This window comes from Hipposideros armiger, unplaced genomic scaffold, assembly GCF_001890085.2.
Source record: "Hipposideros armiger isolate ML-2016 unplaced genomic scaffold, ASM189008v1 scaffold_493, whole genome shotgun sequence".
In the NCBI taxonomy this organism is placed as follows: Eukaryota; Metazoa; Chordata; class Mammalia; order Chiroptera; family Hipposideridae; genus Hipposideros; species Hipposideros armiger.
Genome location: NW_017731843.1, coordinates 186,971 through 204,124, shown reverse-complemented (window position 1 = coordinate 204,124; position 17,154 = coordinate 186,971). Strand labels below are relative to the sequence as shown.

Below are 17,154 nucleotides of genomic sequence, written 5' to 3'. Positions count from 1 at the left end.
TTCCCCATCTACTGCCCTCCCATCCCCAATGTCATGCTTATCTATTACAATTCCATTGACTCCATTCCCACCCTCTACTCCACATCCCATGCCTATATGTATATATAATTATAGTGGACATACAATATTATTCAACATCAGCTTCAGATATACAGTGCGGTGGTCAAACCTCTATACTATCTATGAAGTGGTCTTCCTAACAAGACATGAGTCCATCTGGCCCCCTAAAAAATATTTACAACATTGTTGATTATATTCCTCAGACTGTCTTTTCTATCCTTGAGGTCATATTGTAGTTGCCAGTTTATATTGTCTCATCCCTTCCCCTTCTCCTTCATCCCCACCCACTCCCAACTAGCAACCATCAGTTTTTCCTCTGTGTCTCTGAGACTATTTCTGTTTTCATTACTAGTTTATTCAGTTCTTTAGATTCCATATATAAATGAGATCAAATGGTATTTGTCTTTCTCTGACTGACTTATTTCACTGAGCATAATGTTCTCTAGGTCCATCCATATCATTGCAAATGGTACGATTTCCTTCTTCTTTATAGCTGAGTAATACTCCATTGTGTAAATGTACTACAGTTTCTTAATCCAGTCATCTACCAATGGGCATTTCAGTTATTTCCAAGTCTTGGCTATTGTAAATAGCACTGCAATGAACATAGGAAAGACCTTTTCAAAGCAGAATGATGAGCAGGTCAACTCTGTCTTCGCAGCTGTCCCTGAGAGGGCGCTGTTCCCAAATCAAACCTCCAGAGGCCAGGATTGAAACACCAGCTGCGTTCCCACAGGATTCATCATCCCTCCCTTCCCAGGCAGAGGCCGCAGATCCCCTGCAGAGCGCCTGCCCATAAACATGGCTGCGCCCTGTTCAGCTTCTCCTCGCTGGGACCCGCTGGCCGGGCTGGCCTTGCCAGTACTCGGGGACTTCCTCCACAAGCCGGCTTCCTGCACGGCTGGCATTTAAACCGGCTCCTGGGGCTGCGAGCTGTGGCTGCGGATGCTGAGCTGTCCGCGGGCTGAGAAGCGCCGCTGCCGCCTCTGAGCTACCCGGCGAGGCAGGAGCAGGGCCAAAGCATCCCCTAACTGTACCTGGGCCAGAGCAGCAGACGTCTGGGAGGACTCCGGCATCTGGCAGTTAATTCCAGGTTTGACTTTAATTTCCAAGATCGCAACCCTCCTGCTCAGCCTAGATATTTTCCCTCCCTCCGGCCTTGGTTGTTGGATGAAGAAGGGGCTGGGCTGGATCCCAGGAGCTTGGGAAGAGCACGTTCTCGGCCCCGCGACGTCGCCCCAGGGACCCACGAGCCGCGCGCCCAGGTCATGGTGCAGTTGAGCCTGGCGCTCGGGTGAGGCGACGGCGCGGCTCCAGACTGGCGGGCCCGCCCTGCGGAGCATCTTCCCGAGGAGCCAAGGGCGCCGGCACGCGGGGCTCCGCGCCCTCCTGTTGGAGCTGCGCGCAACGGGCGAGCGGCAGCCGCAATGTTCAGCTGGCTGAGTTCCGACGACCGCAGGAAGAAGGACCCCGAGGTCTTCCAGACAGTGAGCGAGGGGCTCAAGAAACTCTACAAGAGCAAGCTGATGCCCCTGGAAGAGCATTACCGCTTCCACGAGTTTCACTCGCCTGCCCTGGAGGATGCCGATTTCGACAACAAGCCCATGATCCTGCTGGTGGGCCAGTACTCCACTGGGAAGACCACCTTCATCAGGTGAGCCGGTCCAGCGTCCAGACAGCCCACCCTGCCACCCAGCACTTAGGCCCTCCTTTCACTCCCGGTGCCTCCTCCTGCCTGGGGACAGCCTTCACTTGAGGGCTCTGAACAAAAATGTGTGTGTGTGTGTGTGTGTGTGTGTGTGTGTGTGTGTGTGTGTGTATCCCTGAATTTCGTTGCTGGTCCTCCACCCCATCCTATCTTCCTATCTAGTGCCTCTCCACTGTAGTTAGCCCTTCACTCAGGTGGTCAGTTTGAAGTGTTAAATTTTGGAGCCATCCCTGTTCTTCCCATTTGATGGATAGTGAAACCAAGGCCCAGGAGACACAAGTGAGAAAGTTTCTGGTCCTAAGAGTACCTTATACTGGTGGGAGTGTCTTACACCCTCAGTTTTTAGGGACCTATCCTTCATGGCCAGGACCACTTCCCTTGCCTTTTAAAAGCTTCAGCTACTCATATGGGGGCTTTACAGTCGCAGCTGAGGAGGTGGGCTGGGGACCCTGTGGCCCCCTGCCTGGTAGTGCCAGTTGTCTTTTTATCAGTTTCCTTCTCTGAGCAAAACTCCTACACATATCTTTTGAAGACTGGACAGAAGCAGTATTCAGGAACAGAATGCTTTTTTTCTTTTCCCTTGTTTGATCTTAATGGCTTGGTAATAATATTGAAGTCTTTTAGATGTGGAAGGGATATTGATGATTGTCTCATGCAGCTCCTTGACTTGACAGATGAGATAACTGAGGCATAGAAAGGTTAAATGCATTATCCAGAGTCATATAACTGGGTGGGAAGCCAACCTGGAATGCTGGTCTTAGATGCACGGGAGGAGATGCTTGGCTAAATGCCTGTAACTGTGATGATGAGTCATCCATTCCCTTGAATTGTGGAATCCTTGGGCTGGAGAGATCCTGAAGAAGTCAGCCTGTCCACCCTGCATTCAGAGAGGTCCGCATATTATCCAGCAGAGGGATGAGAATCCTTCCTATCTTTAGAACACAGGCGTCTCTCCAGTCCTCAGTCCACACAACCTTCAAGGCCAGGCCATTGTGCTTGGCCTCGTTTACAGCCATTGCCAAGCTGTTGAGGGTTCTTGTGCTCCTCCTTTGTGTTGAGAGTCAGGCTCCTCCAGTGTAGCGATTGGTTCAGTGGTCCCCTCAAAGTCCACAGTGCGCATCTCCTGCAGGTTTTAAAGCTGGGATGCTCTAGCTTCCATTCATTGACTGAGCACCTGCAACATTCAAAGCACTGCGCTTTGTTCGGCAAGAAAAGCAGCAAAGTTAACAGCCTGGTTACTGATTTTCTATACACGAATCTTCTCTAACACTAAGCTTGTAACACAACCCTGATGGAAGCCAGGCGTGCCCCACACTAACATTTCGTATCTGAAGAGAACACCAGATCAAGTTTGCCATTGTTGGGTGGACCGTCTTGGGCTCAGCAGCTATGAGAGGCCTGAGTGATTTCTGAAGAAGTTTGGTACCCAGGTGGGGGGAGTGGAAGCGGGTGGATGGACGGGTTGGCTTTTGGATCTTTTATATTGTTAAAACTACAAGGGCCCTTAGCTATGAAACTAATCCATTGCTTAACTTTTTAAAAGATCAATATCTCCTTTGAAAATCTGATGAAAGCGGTGGAACTATCTTTAGAAAAATAGACATACATCCCAAATTTACATATAAATTTGTAAATTTTTATTTACAAATAAGATCCAAGGGCCGCCTTGGATCTTAGGGTGAGAACCCTGATCTAAACCATCTCCTTTATTTTATTAAAACACCCATTGCTGCTAAAGACATTCCAGAGCTACCTGGGTTCTGTACAAGGTCTCCTTTGTAATCCGTGTCCTCTGCCTGGCCTGGATTATGCCCTATCAGAAATTCAGGCCGAGTACAGATGGCTCCTGCCCTTGCATAACTTTCCCTGGTCCTCTGGACACACCTCTGTTATTTAGAGCTTCTTCCTGCAACATCAGCATTTACAACTATGCCTTAGCTCCTGGGGGCCTCTTTGGGGGTCTCAGCCACAGGAAGTTCCCATTATACCTTTGCAGAATGGGAGGGTAGGTGGGGGAAAGGCAAGTGTCCCTGGGGGCAGGATCCCTGAGCTGCAGACAGGCTTAAGTGCCTCTTGTTTGAGACACTCCTGGCTTTGCCTGAGTCATGCTGGCTGTTAATTGGGTCTAAGAAAGTGGCAGGATTGAGTTGCCTTAAATTATTGTTATCTGAGGAAAACAGGAAGGCCAGAAGAGGCAGATCCCTCCTCTTTCTTATCCTCCAAGTACAAGAGTTCTCTCTCTCCCCACTCATGTCAGTAACTGAATTTAGCTCACGCATCAAAAGCTGTCTCCCCATGAGGGAGAGTGAACCAGCAAGGTAGGAGGGGTTGTAGCACAGGGAAGCCTTCCCAAATCAAATTACATACTTTCCTTCTTTCTCATTAAATCCACTGAACAGTTGTTTTCTTTAAATTGGAAAATTCAGAGAAGAATAAAGTTGAGGAAGAAGAAAAAAATCACCCATAATCCAACAACTCAAGAGAAACAAATTTAAATATCATATATGAGTGTATATAAATGTGTGTGTGTATATATATATATATATATATATATATATATATATATAATTTCCAGCACTTTTCGCTATTTTATAACACAGTTGAGATCATGTCATAATGTAATTTTGTATGCTGACTTATTTCACTTATAGAATGAACATTTCCCATGTAAATTAAAACCTCTTTGTAAGCATTATTTTTGAGAGCCGCATGACATTTCGCTGTATGCATATGCAATTATTCATTTAACCAGTCTACTTTTTTTTAATGTTTTAGGTTGTTTCTTTTCTTCTCTTTTCTTCTTTTTTCTTTTCTTTTCCTATTGTAGAATCGCTCTGAATATCTCTGTGCATAATATTTTTACACAAATTGGACTGTTGTATCAGAGATTCCCAGAAGTGAAATCACTAGGCCAAAGGTTGTGCAGTTGTTTTTATTTGTTTGTTTTACTTTTTAATTTTGGTATTCAGAGCCATATTTCTGAGTTGCTTCCCAAGGGGATAAATTGGTACAACACCCCTTCCCCAAAGCAAAGAAGGCTCGGCGTGGGGCAGCTAGGTGCTCGGGTGTATATCTCAGCATGCCTTCGCCGGTCCGCCCTCTCTCATCCCTGCTTCTTGCCTGGAGTGTGGTGATTCCCCTCCATCCCCGGCCTGAACCTGTGAGGGGTCTTTCTCTCAGGAACAGACTTTCCTCTTCATTCCCCAGCCCTTGGCCTTTTTTTGCCTCTGGAGTGCCCACCCACTTTCAATTATATGTACTTGCCGCAGGGTCTATTTCTTTTCTCAGGAAGAACTTGCAGAAAAGGACATTCTTCTAATAACTAATTAATGTGCTACGATCTCCGCCTGAAATAACTTCCCTGGCTTAAGGCCCGGCAACCCAGAGTAATAAAATAAACAATAAATTGGCCTGGTGGCTGCTCCCTCCAACACAGGCTGCCTCTTCGGAGTACAGTAGCTCTGTGTCCCTCTGGCCCTGGCAGCCTTTCCTCCTGCCTCTGCTGTTTGCTCCCTTTCTTCTTCCTCTCGCTGGCATGCAGCCTCGAATCCTGCCTCCCTTGCACCACTTGGTCCCCAGGTCACAGAGGTGAATAGCTGGCTTCTCCGGGGGCTGAGGAAGGCCCAGTGCCCTCATGGGCCATAAGGAAGGTCTGGCTGGTCCATGGCAGAGCTGAAGTAGAGTACTGGGGATCGGGTGTGGGACCTGGGGCTGCCAGAGCCAAGCTATCTGTGTCTGCACAGGGAGGTCTGGGCTGATCGCAAGGGTGACTGAAATATGAGCACATAATGGGGCTGCTGGGTGAGGGTGGCATGGGGGATCCTACTCAACTGGCCCTTTCAACTTTCCCCACTTCTTCCGGGGGCCGTTTGAATCCTCCCCAAAGGTGACTCAGCATTTGCCTGCGTCTGCTTTTTCTCTCATTACCACCTTGGCATCCCCACCGCCCAGGCCACACTCTAGGCATTACAGATCACCTCCCGGGAAAGGTGATTGTCTGCCAAGCTAAAGGAGCCACCATTCCAGGTAGACCTACTGACCTCTGCAAGGTCTATCCTTCCAGCTACAGTCCCTGCAACACCTCTGTCCTGCCCACCCTTAGGTCAGTGGGTGTCCTTTTCCTGGCAGGGCTCTGATCTGCTGGTCCCTAAGTGAGGCTGGGTCCGCCTGCCTCAGGTCCAGCTTCAGATCTGCATTGAAAGTCAGGTGTGTGGAGGTCATCGAGAGAAGCATTGACTGGGAGGAGAAGGACCTCTGGAGAAAGGGCTCCATCCCATTACCATTGACAGTGGGACCAGGCCATGGGAAGAACATGGCCGGCTCAGCACAATCCTGGCTCCACCAGGTACTGGCCAAGAGACCTTGAAAGCCAGATCTGAATCTTCTGAACCTCAATTTTCTTATCTCTAACATGGGAATAATAACAACTACCTCATAGGGTTACTCTCAGGGATAGGAGGGAAAGAACCAAAGGAGCTCCAGTTGTGTGCCAGGCACTGTGCTTGGGGCTTATCATGTCCTCTCCTCTCTCTAGCTGATTCGCTAAGAAGAGGCTTTGAGGCTGCCCTCAGAAGGTGGGGCAGCCCTTGTCCGGCACCACCCACAGTTTGGATAAAGAGGAAGAGGAAGTGTGTGCTGGGAGGGCTGGAGGAGGAGCATGCGTGGGACTCTGTGGGCAGTGCTGCAGAGTGGACTAGGCAGCTGGCCTGTCACAGGGTGGGTTCAGACAAGGGGAGGCAAGTGGGAGGCTTGTCAGTGTGTCCGTCCACTGGTATCCTTTGTGCTGAGGTCACTTCATCCCATGGCGGAGGTGGCTGCACCAGAAACAGTGGTGGGTGCTCTGGGGAGCACAGAGCTTACTCAGACCTCAGCTCCACCATAGGGGGGTCTCCCTACTCCCTTACTTTGTGTCTTGGGGTGCTTTCCTGCCTCCGTAAACCCCTGTGAGGCTGACCGGGCAATTATTGTTTGGACTCCGTTTTAAAACTGAAGTACCTGAGACCAAAGATTCAGACATAAAGCGTGAATACCGATGACACAAGGCAGAAAGTCATATGATTTTAGAGTCGACTAAAGGTAGGAAAATTAAGAGCTATTCAGGTTTAAGTGGGGTTGGAATGAGGTGGTAATTAATCAGTTAAGACTTCACGGAGGAGACATTGGGAGTGGATTTGTACACTAGGTGGTAATGCACTGAGTACTTACAGGCAACAATGAGGTATTTGTTTTCTCTAATTCTTGTCTCTGTCTATATGAGCAAATGTCTTGGTGTAGCCTTTTCTTTCCCCAAACTCATGGATAGCATTGCAAAACCTTCACTCTGTCCCTCTGAGCTAGTCAGAAACGAAGTATTATCCCCATTTTATAAACCTGAGCCAGTGGGCTGTTGGTAGACGTGCCCGAGGTCATATCTGTGATAGAGCAGCCACTTGTGAAGGTGTATTCCCCAACTGAGCCGAGGCAGGGGGCCCAGCCCTTGACAGTATTGTTTGTGCAGCCTGGCCCCTCTGTTCCCCTGCCTTGGGTGCTGTCCCGGCTGCAGCCTGACACCTGGCCCCATCATTGCGGAGATAGGTACCCTGGAGGCAGCCTGGGTTGAGATTCTTGGCTCCACGCCTTATCCTGGGTGCTTAGATCACCAGTAAAGCAGACCACATGCTTAGATTGCCAGGCAAGCAGGACACATACACAAACAAAACAAAACGAACAGGAAATGTCATGAAATAATTTGCTGAAGAAAAATATGCAGAAAACTAATCCTCATGGGAAAAATCAAAGTTGTGTTGGCCTTCCTTACACCTATCTGATGGTTTTAAATGTTATTTATTTTGCATTGGATGGTGGGGTAGGGGAGCAGGGGACACACCAAAATCTTTTCAGCTCTTAGTGCCATTAAATATTTGCATTTGGCCCTGAACTTGGGCAACCTATATCTGAATTTACTATCCTGCAAAACTGAATGCTACCATCCCACGGTGCTTGTAGGACAGATGCAGTAGAATAATCCAGGTAAAGTTCCCAGAACAGTACCTGCCACACAGGGGACAGCCTGCTGTGTCCCTCCTTTTCCTTGTGCTTTCCCACCCAGGCTTGAATTAACTTTTCTTTGTTTCTGCTGCTATGGGAATGGTTTCGCCTGGCAACAGAGGAGATTTGTATCACTTCCCATTGAGAAGCGGTGATGAGATTCCCAATAGGTTGTCCTTTCTGGACACAGTAGTGGCTTTGTTAAGGGGGCACTCAGTGCTGCAAGCCATACCCAAATGTCCTTGAGAATTTACCCAGCTCCAGTTCTTGGCTTGGCTCAGCTGTGTCCCTGAACATACTGGTGGCTTCTCCAGACCTATGTGTGGTCAGCAAATTTGGGGTCATGTGGGTTTAACCTAGAGGGTAGGACAGCAGGCCAGCCTCCAGGCTTTTGCTCGGGCAAACTCAGGCTGCAGCTTTAGAACATCCTGAGAAGTAGCCCTGTTATGCTGGGAAGCGTCATCCTCTGTTCATCAGCTGGTACAGCGCGTCTCTCGGGTGGAACCTGAGAAGCCTGGGTCAGGAAGATACTTCATCACTGCCATTTGGCCCTTTTCAGGCTGCCTTAGAATTGTTTCCACTTCTCTCTATGTCAGCTTTCCCTCAAGCCTTTGATGATATCCACCACCCAGCTCCTGCCACCCACCCTGCAGGGCCCTGCTTAAGGCCTCTCACCCAGGTGCTCATTTGGGCAGATGCTCCCAGCACACAGGCAGAATGGATGGGGTTTCCCAGGCATGATGTTGATTCTCATGCAACTTCTTCCCAGGGGAATCTCGCCCTACTATTTTTAAGCCCCAAGAATGTCATTTTAGAGCCAGTGGGCCTAGGGCCTGTTCAGGTCACCCAATAGCAACAGTTTTGCATGCCATACACCACTCATTGAGGCCTAGATGGGAACCCCAAAGACAGATGTGTATGGAGATGAGTGCATCGCTGGGTTTGTGGACCCCAAAGCCTAGCTGTTCCCCCTGCCAAACCACTTTCCTTTGTGGCCTTCTCCCATTCCTCATTCTAGTCCCATGTGGGGCTCAACCCTTTTGTTATTTCCTGGTCAAGGGGGATCTCAGGCAGGAAAGGCGTCAGTAAGTGTAGTGGTTAGGAGCCTAAGTGATAAAATCCAAGTGCCAGGTTCAAATCCTAGCTCAGCTGTTTACTGATTGCATAACCTGGGGTAAATACTTTAACCTCCTCCCCCTCTTCTTTAAAATGGGATGCTAGCCAGGTACTGGTTTAAGTGCTTAAGGTCTGTAACTCATTTAAACATTCAGAATACTCAATGAGATGGGTTTTCGTATTAGGCCCCTTTGATGATACGGAACATAGCACTCACCTCAGCGTAGATGTGAAGATGAAATGAGATACTCCGTGGAAAGTCTAGAGCAGTGCCTGGCATATCACAGGTGCTTGATAAACCGGAGCTATTATCTCCCATGGTCTAGAGGAAGGTACTGAGGTTCGCAGAGGCCTTCTGAAGAGAAACCAGGTTTGCCGGCCCCAGGCTGCTGAGATTCCCTGCCTTTCCCATGAGGCCCTGAAGGAAAAGGCACATTGAGAAAGCAGGAAGTGCTAAGTGTGTGCAGCTGTAGTGATGTATCCTCATCCATAGCCCAAGTGCCAGATTTCAAAATGGTCCTCTGATGGAGGAAATCCTGCCTTCACACCCAGATTGTTGGGCTTGGATCCTGGAGAGAAATGAAGGACTTCCCAAGACAACCGAAAGCTCTCCGGTGTGCAGGGGTGGCCTGAGCAGCAGTGCTCAGTGGCAGCAGTTCCTCTGCCGGCTCCCTGGAGAGGGGCCCATAGCAATTCAACTAAAGCTGCCCTGAGCCACGGAGTCAATTAACAGCTCAGAATGCTTCTTCGAGGCACAAGCAGGATGTCCATGACCCGGGAGAAACCCCAGCAAGTCTCCCTGGCCACCATCCTGTGGGCAGAGCAGGACCACTGCTCCAGGCCCACCTTGGGGTGGCATAGGGTGGCAGAGTGCTTGCACCCTGGAGACATGGCCTCCAGTCCCAGCTCTGCCCTGATCTTCTGTGGGGCCTTGATAAGCTCTCTCTGGCAGTGATTTCCTCAGGGTGGAAGACAGAGAGCAAAAGATTTGGTGTTAGACTGATATGGGTCTGGGTTTCAGCTCCACTATTAGCTATTTAACTTGGAGAAAACCATATAACCCTTCTGAGCCTCGATTTCCTCAATACCTACCTACAGGGCTGCTGAGAGGCCTGAAGGAGATAATGTTCCCAAAGTGATTAATGTAATGTTTGGCATGTGGAAATGCTATTGAATGTCAGTGGTATTATCAGTCAAATGAGAAGCTTCTGAACCCTGGCTGCACATTAGCTCTATGGGGAAACACCTAAAAAGGACCAGTGTGCCAGGACCCCACCCCTGAGCGAATGGGTCAAAACCTCTGGGGGTGGGGCCCAGGCAGCAGTAACTAAAACTCTACAATAGCTCGGATGTGCAGCCAGGGCTGAGGACCACTGGTCCAGGAGGTCTCCAGGCTCCCTTCCCAACTAACAGTGTCTGACTTCACCTCTCTTCTCCTGAGAACACCATGGCTTTTCCCTCTGAGCATAAATATGGGCCCTCAAGTTATAGGAGGTTCTCAGCAAACAGTGAGGGCTTCCCCCATGGGCCTGAGTTTGTTGGTCAACATGTCTCTTGGCTATTTGTCCATCATGATCTTGGAAGACACCCTGGACCTCTCCTCTGGCCAGTCCCAACCCAAAGCCGTCCTGGGTTCCTCCCCCGAATCCAGCCTAATGCTGTTTGTGCTCAAAGCTATTCTGAGCTCCTTCTAAAGGACTCAGTTGTCCTTACAGGCTGTTCTCTTCATTCTCTGGCTTGTCATGTGCCTTTTCTCTTGACTTCTAAAAGGGGCTACTGCAGAGGGGCGGTGGCCTTGGGCTCTCACTGCCCAGGCCAAGAGAAGAGCAAAGAAAGGGACCTGCCACCTAGAGACCAAAAGTCTAGGAGGTAGAGATCCACTTTTCATAGTGTACCCATCACACTGGTTGCATTTTGTCTCATGTATGAGCTATTTTTATATTTAAGGACTGACTAACCAGATAAATAAATAATGACCTATGGAAAGTGAGCAGAGGCCATGGGTGATCTCATGCTAGCTGGCTTTTGTGTGGGTCCGTCAGCAGGCTACCTTCAGTTGTGAAGTCTGCAGGACTCTCTGTCTAGGAACCCAGTTTCAACCCATGCTTTAGTTCTGAACCCAAACCTTGCTTCTTTTTTGTCCTTACTGATTCAGGGAGGGAAAAAGATAAAAATCAAGAAAACAGATTTGATACACGCAGTGTTGATCTACCAGCAGAATCTCTGTGTTATGACTGTGCTCCCTTCTGCCAGGTACCTGCTGGAACAGGATTTCCCAGGCATGAGGATTGGGCCCGAGCCAACCACCGACTCCTTCATTGCGGTGATGCAGGGCGAGGTGGACGGGATCATCCCCGGGAACGCCCTGGTGGTCGACCCTAAGAAGCCCTTCCGGAAACTCAGCGCCTTTGGCAATGCCTTCTTGAACAGGTGAGTGCAGAAGGAATACACACCCTGACTGTCCTTTTTTCTTCTTCTTGGAGTATGGGAAGGGAAAGGATGGGGCAGGGTCTTGGGAGGCTCAGTGCCTTTCCATACCTAGAGTCTGTCTTGATTGTCCCATTCTTGCTGAGAATTTAACTGAGTCAGTCACCATTGATTAGTGATGTGGGAGCTGCAATCACTAGGTTGACTCCTCCTGAACAAGGAGCAGGGAAGGGTATATAGCAAGTTGAATCACATCCCCCATAACTAACTGCACCTCCCACCAATGAAAGTGGAGAGGGCTGCACTGTTTAGTTCCCAGCTTTTGCCTGTGCTACGGCATGAATTTGCATGCAACTGGAAGGAGGCAGAAGAAAGTTCTTCTCCGTTCCTGACATTGTTTTTACTTAGTGGAAAGAACCCTGGGCTTAAGATGGAAGCCCTGAGTTTGAGCACTGACTCTTCTACTGAACTCACTGTGTGGCCTCAGACAGATCACCTCCCCTTCCCTGGGACAAGTCAAAGCTTGCAGACACCAGAGTCATTGTGATGATTTGAGTGAAGAAAGCTCTCGGGAATGCTTGGCAAGCTGATCTGGGCCTTTGTGCTATTATTCTGCTTCACTAAAATGCAGGCCGATCCCCTGATTGCACTTTTTATATAATTCCACACTACAATTTTGCATGCGTATTGCACTTTAAAATTTCAAAACTACTTTCTCTAATTAGAGTAAAGGTAAATACTATGGGCTTTGGCTTCAACAGACCTGGGTTGAAAGCCTACCAGTTAGCCCCAAATTATCTCACTTCTCTGTGTCTCACTTTTCCCATCTATAAAACAGGATAATAGTACTATACTCCTCCAGGGCAAGAGGACTGATGTGGCCCTTATGGAAAAGTTGGCATTTGACATGGGTGTTCAATGATGGTTGATGTGACACTGAAAGGGTAAAAAAAAAAAAGGATATCCTAGGTATAGAAAACTGGGGAAAAAAAAAACATACAAGCAGGAACCCTATAACCAGAACTTTGTCAAGTCTGTGCTTCTCTTCAGGAGTACGCAACCACTGAGATAGATGGCGGATGTTTACACTGACTGTTGGCTGGGGATCTGTCAGGCAGACCCCTGTCAAGGACAACAGGGAATGGGGCAAGCTTCCTTCTGTGAGCTGCGGGTTTCTCTGCAGCCACACACAGGAGGCTGCACCCCAGATGCCTGGTTCCCATCTCAGTGCCACCCAGTGATCTTATGTCACATCCCCTGTCAGTTCCCCTGCCCCTCTCTGTGGGAATTCCCAGCCCTCTCCAATCACCTCAGCCTCCTTCTCTTTCCACAGATTACCTTGTTCCCTTTCTATAGAGAATGGAAGCCAATGTCCACGGAGTCCATCTATTTGGTTTTTCTAGTCAGTCCATAAACTGAGTTCATTTGCCTTTGTCCTCACTTCCTTCCACCCAGTATGCAGTGAGCTGTGGCTTCTCTTTTCCTCGGAAGTTCTAACTCCTGCGTTACCCTGTACTGTGCTCCGGGACATCTTCTCAGGGACCTGCTCCATCAGTTATTCCTTCTCTTTCTGACCACTTGACTAACCCTTGGCGCCTCCCCTCCATGTGGAAATAATTCCTATTGAAAACCCTTCAGCAGATCCTACTAACTCTTACCCTCTTGCTTTCCTTTCACAGCTAAGTTTCTTGGTTTCACCTCCTAACGTCTTCCTGTCCCCCAACCTGTGGAACATGGCTTTAATTTGGACACACCTGCCCATGCAAAGGTCATTGTGACCGTCTAGTGATCATAAGCAGTGGGCACTCTCCACCTTTACCCCACCTCGCTTTGGTATTTGTGTCTCAACCACGGTCCCCTCTCAGCTCCGTGGCCTTCCTCCTGCCTCCCTGGCAAGGCCCTCTCCAGGCTCCTCTTGAGCCCATTCTTCTCTGGCTCCTATGACTTGGTGTCGCCATCAGTCAGGCCATCCTCATCCCCCTCCCTGCCCTTCTCACTCCGTACACTCTGGCTGGGTGATAACTCAACCACAGCCCTGTCACCAAACACTAGCCTCATGCACACGATCACCCGGTCAGCAATTGAAGCTGACCCCTGTTCAGGCTAGCTTCAGCAAAATGTGGAATTACTTTAGGAAACTGGGGTGTGCCATAGAACCTAAAGACCAGAATGTGGCTGGGGTTCAGACATAATGGAAACTATGGGCTTCGATGAGATGGGGGCCGTGCCACTGACTTTTCTACCCCCATTATCTAGCAGAGTGCCAGGCACATAGCCGGCACTCCACAAATATTTGTTGAATTGAACTGGATATACTGACAACCATCATATCTGATTGTGTCACATTTTTGCTTAAAGCCTTCCAATGGGTTTCTACTGCCCTCAGTATAAAATACAATTTTTTTAATGTGACTTTAAGGCCCTCGTGATCTGGGCCCCACCTCCCCGTCCAGCCTCATCTCTGCTCACTCCAGCCTTCCCATTCTTGCCTCAATGATGTGTGTACCTCCGGGAATGGTGGCTCACTCTCTCTCTCTCTCTCTCTCTCTCTCTCTCTCTCTCTCTCTGTCTCGTATTTCTGTGCTGCCATTGTACCTACTTGTATTAATTACCTAGGCCTGCTACAAGGAATTACCACTGGGTGACTTAAAACAACAGAAATGTTTTGTCTCATAGTTCTGGAGGCCAGAGTTTGAAATCAAGGTGTTGGCAGGGCCTTGCTGCCTCAAGACTCTAGAGGAGGATGCTTTCTTCCTTTTCCCCATTTCTGGTTGCCCCAGGCTGGTGGCAGCAAAATTCCAACCTCTGCTTCTATCGTCCCATTGCTGTCTTCCCTCCATGTGTGTCTGTGTCTTCACATGGCATTCTTCTGTCTTATAATTGGTTGTATTATGAAATTCTACACCTGCTATTTAGATAATATTACTAACCAATATCACTCCAATAAATTTAATTGGAAAAAAAGATACCAGTCATATTGGATTAGGTGCCCACCCCACGCTAGTACGAGCTCATTTTAACTAATTATGTCTATAACAAACCTGTTTCCAAATAGGGTCACATTCTGAGCTACAGGGGATTAGGACTTCATCAGATCTTTTTGGGAGACACGATTCAACCCATAAGTGTTCTTTCACAATCTGGAATGCTATCTTCTCTCCATCACCCATCCACCCCCACACCCCACACCCCCACACACACTGGCTTCTTTCTCCCACCCCTGTCTGCCTGGTAAATGCTGGTCATCTTTTGAAGACTGAGTTCAAGTTTTGCCTCCTCCGTGAAACCCTCGCCAACCCCCTTTTTCCAGGTGTCCCTGGCCTCCTCACCTAACCTGCAGACCCTGCAGCCTTCTCACTGAGTAGCAGAGACTCCTTTTCCTGCCTGTTCCTTGAGACTGTGGGACCTCATAATATACTTGGGCGAGTAGGACACCTATTTAGCGTCCACCAAAAATGGCATATAAGAGAGAATACTTGAAGTAAGAAGGATCTAAGTTAGGTTTACCAATTTGTATCCTGAGACTTCAGGATGTAGCACTAGACAAATTTCCTTGAATAAGGTTTGACGGCTATCCTAATAGCACAGTTTGGCATTTGGAGAGCCCTTGAAAACCCAAATAAATGTTTCTGGGTGGTGTGACCCATTCATCAAGGCCAGCTCCAGTGCCGTCTCCTCTAGGAAGCTGTTGCTAGAAGCCATCTCTCTACCTTGGATCTCCTGAGCCCTTCACCTGACCTCCCTCGGGGTGCTGGTCCCATCGCACCTCATATTCTGTTTGCCCATGTGCTCCTGGAGGCGTCCCTGACAGCAGGGCTTCGAAACATAGGACCATGGCTGCCTCAGGGCCACTCAGGGAGCTTCCTCAAAGTACAGATCCTGGGCCCACTGCTAACCTGGGGCCTGGGCATCTGCATTGCAAGGCAGCCAGGCGTCTGAACCTCTGCCCAGGGCAGGGAAGGTGGGCTTGCAGCTGAACAGGGGTGCATGAGAGGCAACAAGAGGACAGTGGCTCACCGTGGGCTTCCTGTCATCTGCGCAGGTTTGTGTGTGCCCAGCTGCCCAACCCCGTGCTGGAGAGCATCAGCATCATCGACACGCCGGGGATCCTCTCTGGGGAGAAGCAGAGGATCAGCCGAGGTAAGCGAGGCACCCGGTACACTTGGCTCTGGCTCCGTGCTGTGTTCTTTCTGGTACCAGGAGAGAGGCCCCCAGGGCCTTGCTGTCCCTTCGCGAGCTGGCCCTGCCTCATATGCTGTGCAGGGTAGTCCTAGGCAGGGGCCAGCGGACAAGGTCAGGTCCACTGTAGCTCCAGAGACAGCTGGCCTCAGGCTTCTCATCTGTAAAATGGCGACATCAAAATCTGCTTTACTTCCCTCACCTACCATGGTCCAGACCCTGGTTGCGTCTGAAGTTCCTATAGCCCCTGCCCCGGGAGTGTCCAGTTCTGTAGGGGAGGCAGGTGCTTGCAGAGAACTTCAGCTCAGCGGGTGAGGACGACTGTGTGGAGCTGGTGTGTGAAAGCACTTTGAAAGCGCTTCACTCCACGCAGATCCAGGGTAATTGCTCATCAAGGGGAGAGGAGGGGACGCCAGCAGGGTGGTTAGGAATCAGAGCTCGGGAGCCAGGCTGCCAGGGTTCAAGGCCTGCCTCCACTTCCTGGCAGCTTAAGCTTGGGCAGGTTTCTTTGCTCTAGTTGGTTCATCTGTAAAATAGGGAAAAATAATTCTATCTACCTTATAGGTATTTGGAGGATTAAAAGAAATAATACAAATAAAAAGCCTTCTGCCTGATACACAACGGTGTCCAGTAAACATAAGGCGTGATCGCTTGTCACCATCGCTTGTCATCATTGGTTTTTTTCTAAAATGCTAGATCAACGCTGTAAAAAGCTAAAAACAATGGCTCTTGGCTCCCTACATCCAGCCTCTGCTGCCACAGAGGTAGCCCCTTCCCTTCCTGTGCCCTGTGCTGTATCTCTGGCCAGAAAATCAGATGAAGCCACACACTCAATACTGGAGTTGGAAGCCGAGCTGGAGCCAAATTAGCGCTCGGAAGTCAGCATCCGGGAAGGGAAGGTTTGGCAAGAGTTCCCTGGACATCAGCTGGAAGTCTTGCCTCTCCTGAACTTAGATGACTGCCTGCTTCCCTCCCGCCTTGCGTCAGCCCTCGTGCTCTGCGGTCCCACCAGGGCAGATGCAAGGCCTGTCCTTCAAGGTCTGTCCTGCAATGTCTGTGCCACTGCAGCAGGTGAGGAGGGGGCCCAGAAATTCCCTCCACCGCAGCCATGGCCTCCAAGGGCCGGCATCCACGCACCGCCAGACCCCTCAAAGAGAACCCAGGACCTCACAGGCGACAGGCCAGTGCTCCCGAGGCTGTGGACCAATGAGTGCTGCGGGTGCCAGCCTGGGTGGAGGCCACTACTGCTAGAGCTGGCTGCTGTCCAGCGCGCCTGTGAGCTGCCTCAGCTTCCTCCCTGAAGAGAGCAGCTCCAGAGCACCAGGCTCAGCAGTGTGGGGGTCCACCATGGCTGTGTTAATAGGTACAGCCAGTCCTAGCTGAGGGTAGAGCAGGAAAACAGCAGGAGGGGCCCCCCAAGTTAGCAGCCTGCTCAAGGGCCTCAGGACCCCAAGTCTGTCCTGAAGGGAAGACAGAGCCTGCTCTTCAGGAACTTCATTCTGGAGCAGGTGGGAGGGCGGGGTGGAAAACCCTGGCCCTCCCCACATTCCACTGACCAAGTGACACCAAGGAAGAAGACGGGAAAGAAAGCAGCAAGTCAAGAGGGGCCTTGGGAACTGTGGTAACAGTTCGTATAA

At 49.8% G+C, this 17,154-nt stretch overlaps 1 protein-coding gene across 1 annotated transcript in view; it reads left to right on the top strand.

The window, feature by feature from the left end:
* The first annotated feature begins 778 nt into the window (after positions 1-778).
* Positions 779-17,154, top strand: part of EHD3 (EH domain containing 3) — a 28,963-nt gene continuing 12,587 nt past the window's right edge. Inside the window, exons 1-3 of the mRNA XM_019667293.1 lie at positions 779-1,714; positions 11,165-11,341; positions 15,381-15,478. Of these exons, the coding sequence (XP_019522838.1) occupies positions 1,488-1,714; positions 11,165-11,341; positions 15,381-15,478 (502 nt within the window). The 5' untranslated portion in view covers positions 779-1,487. The remainder of the gene's footprint in view (positions 1,715-11,164; positions 11,342-15,380; positions 15,479-17,154) is intronic.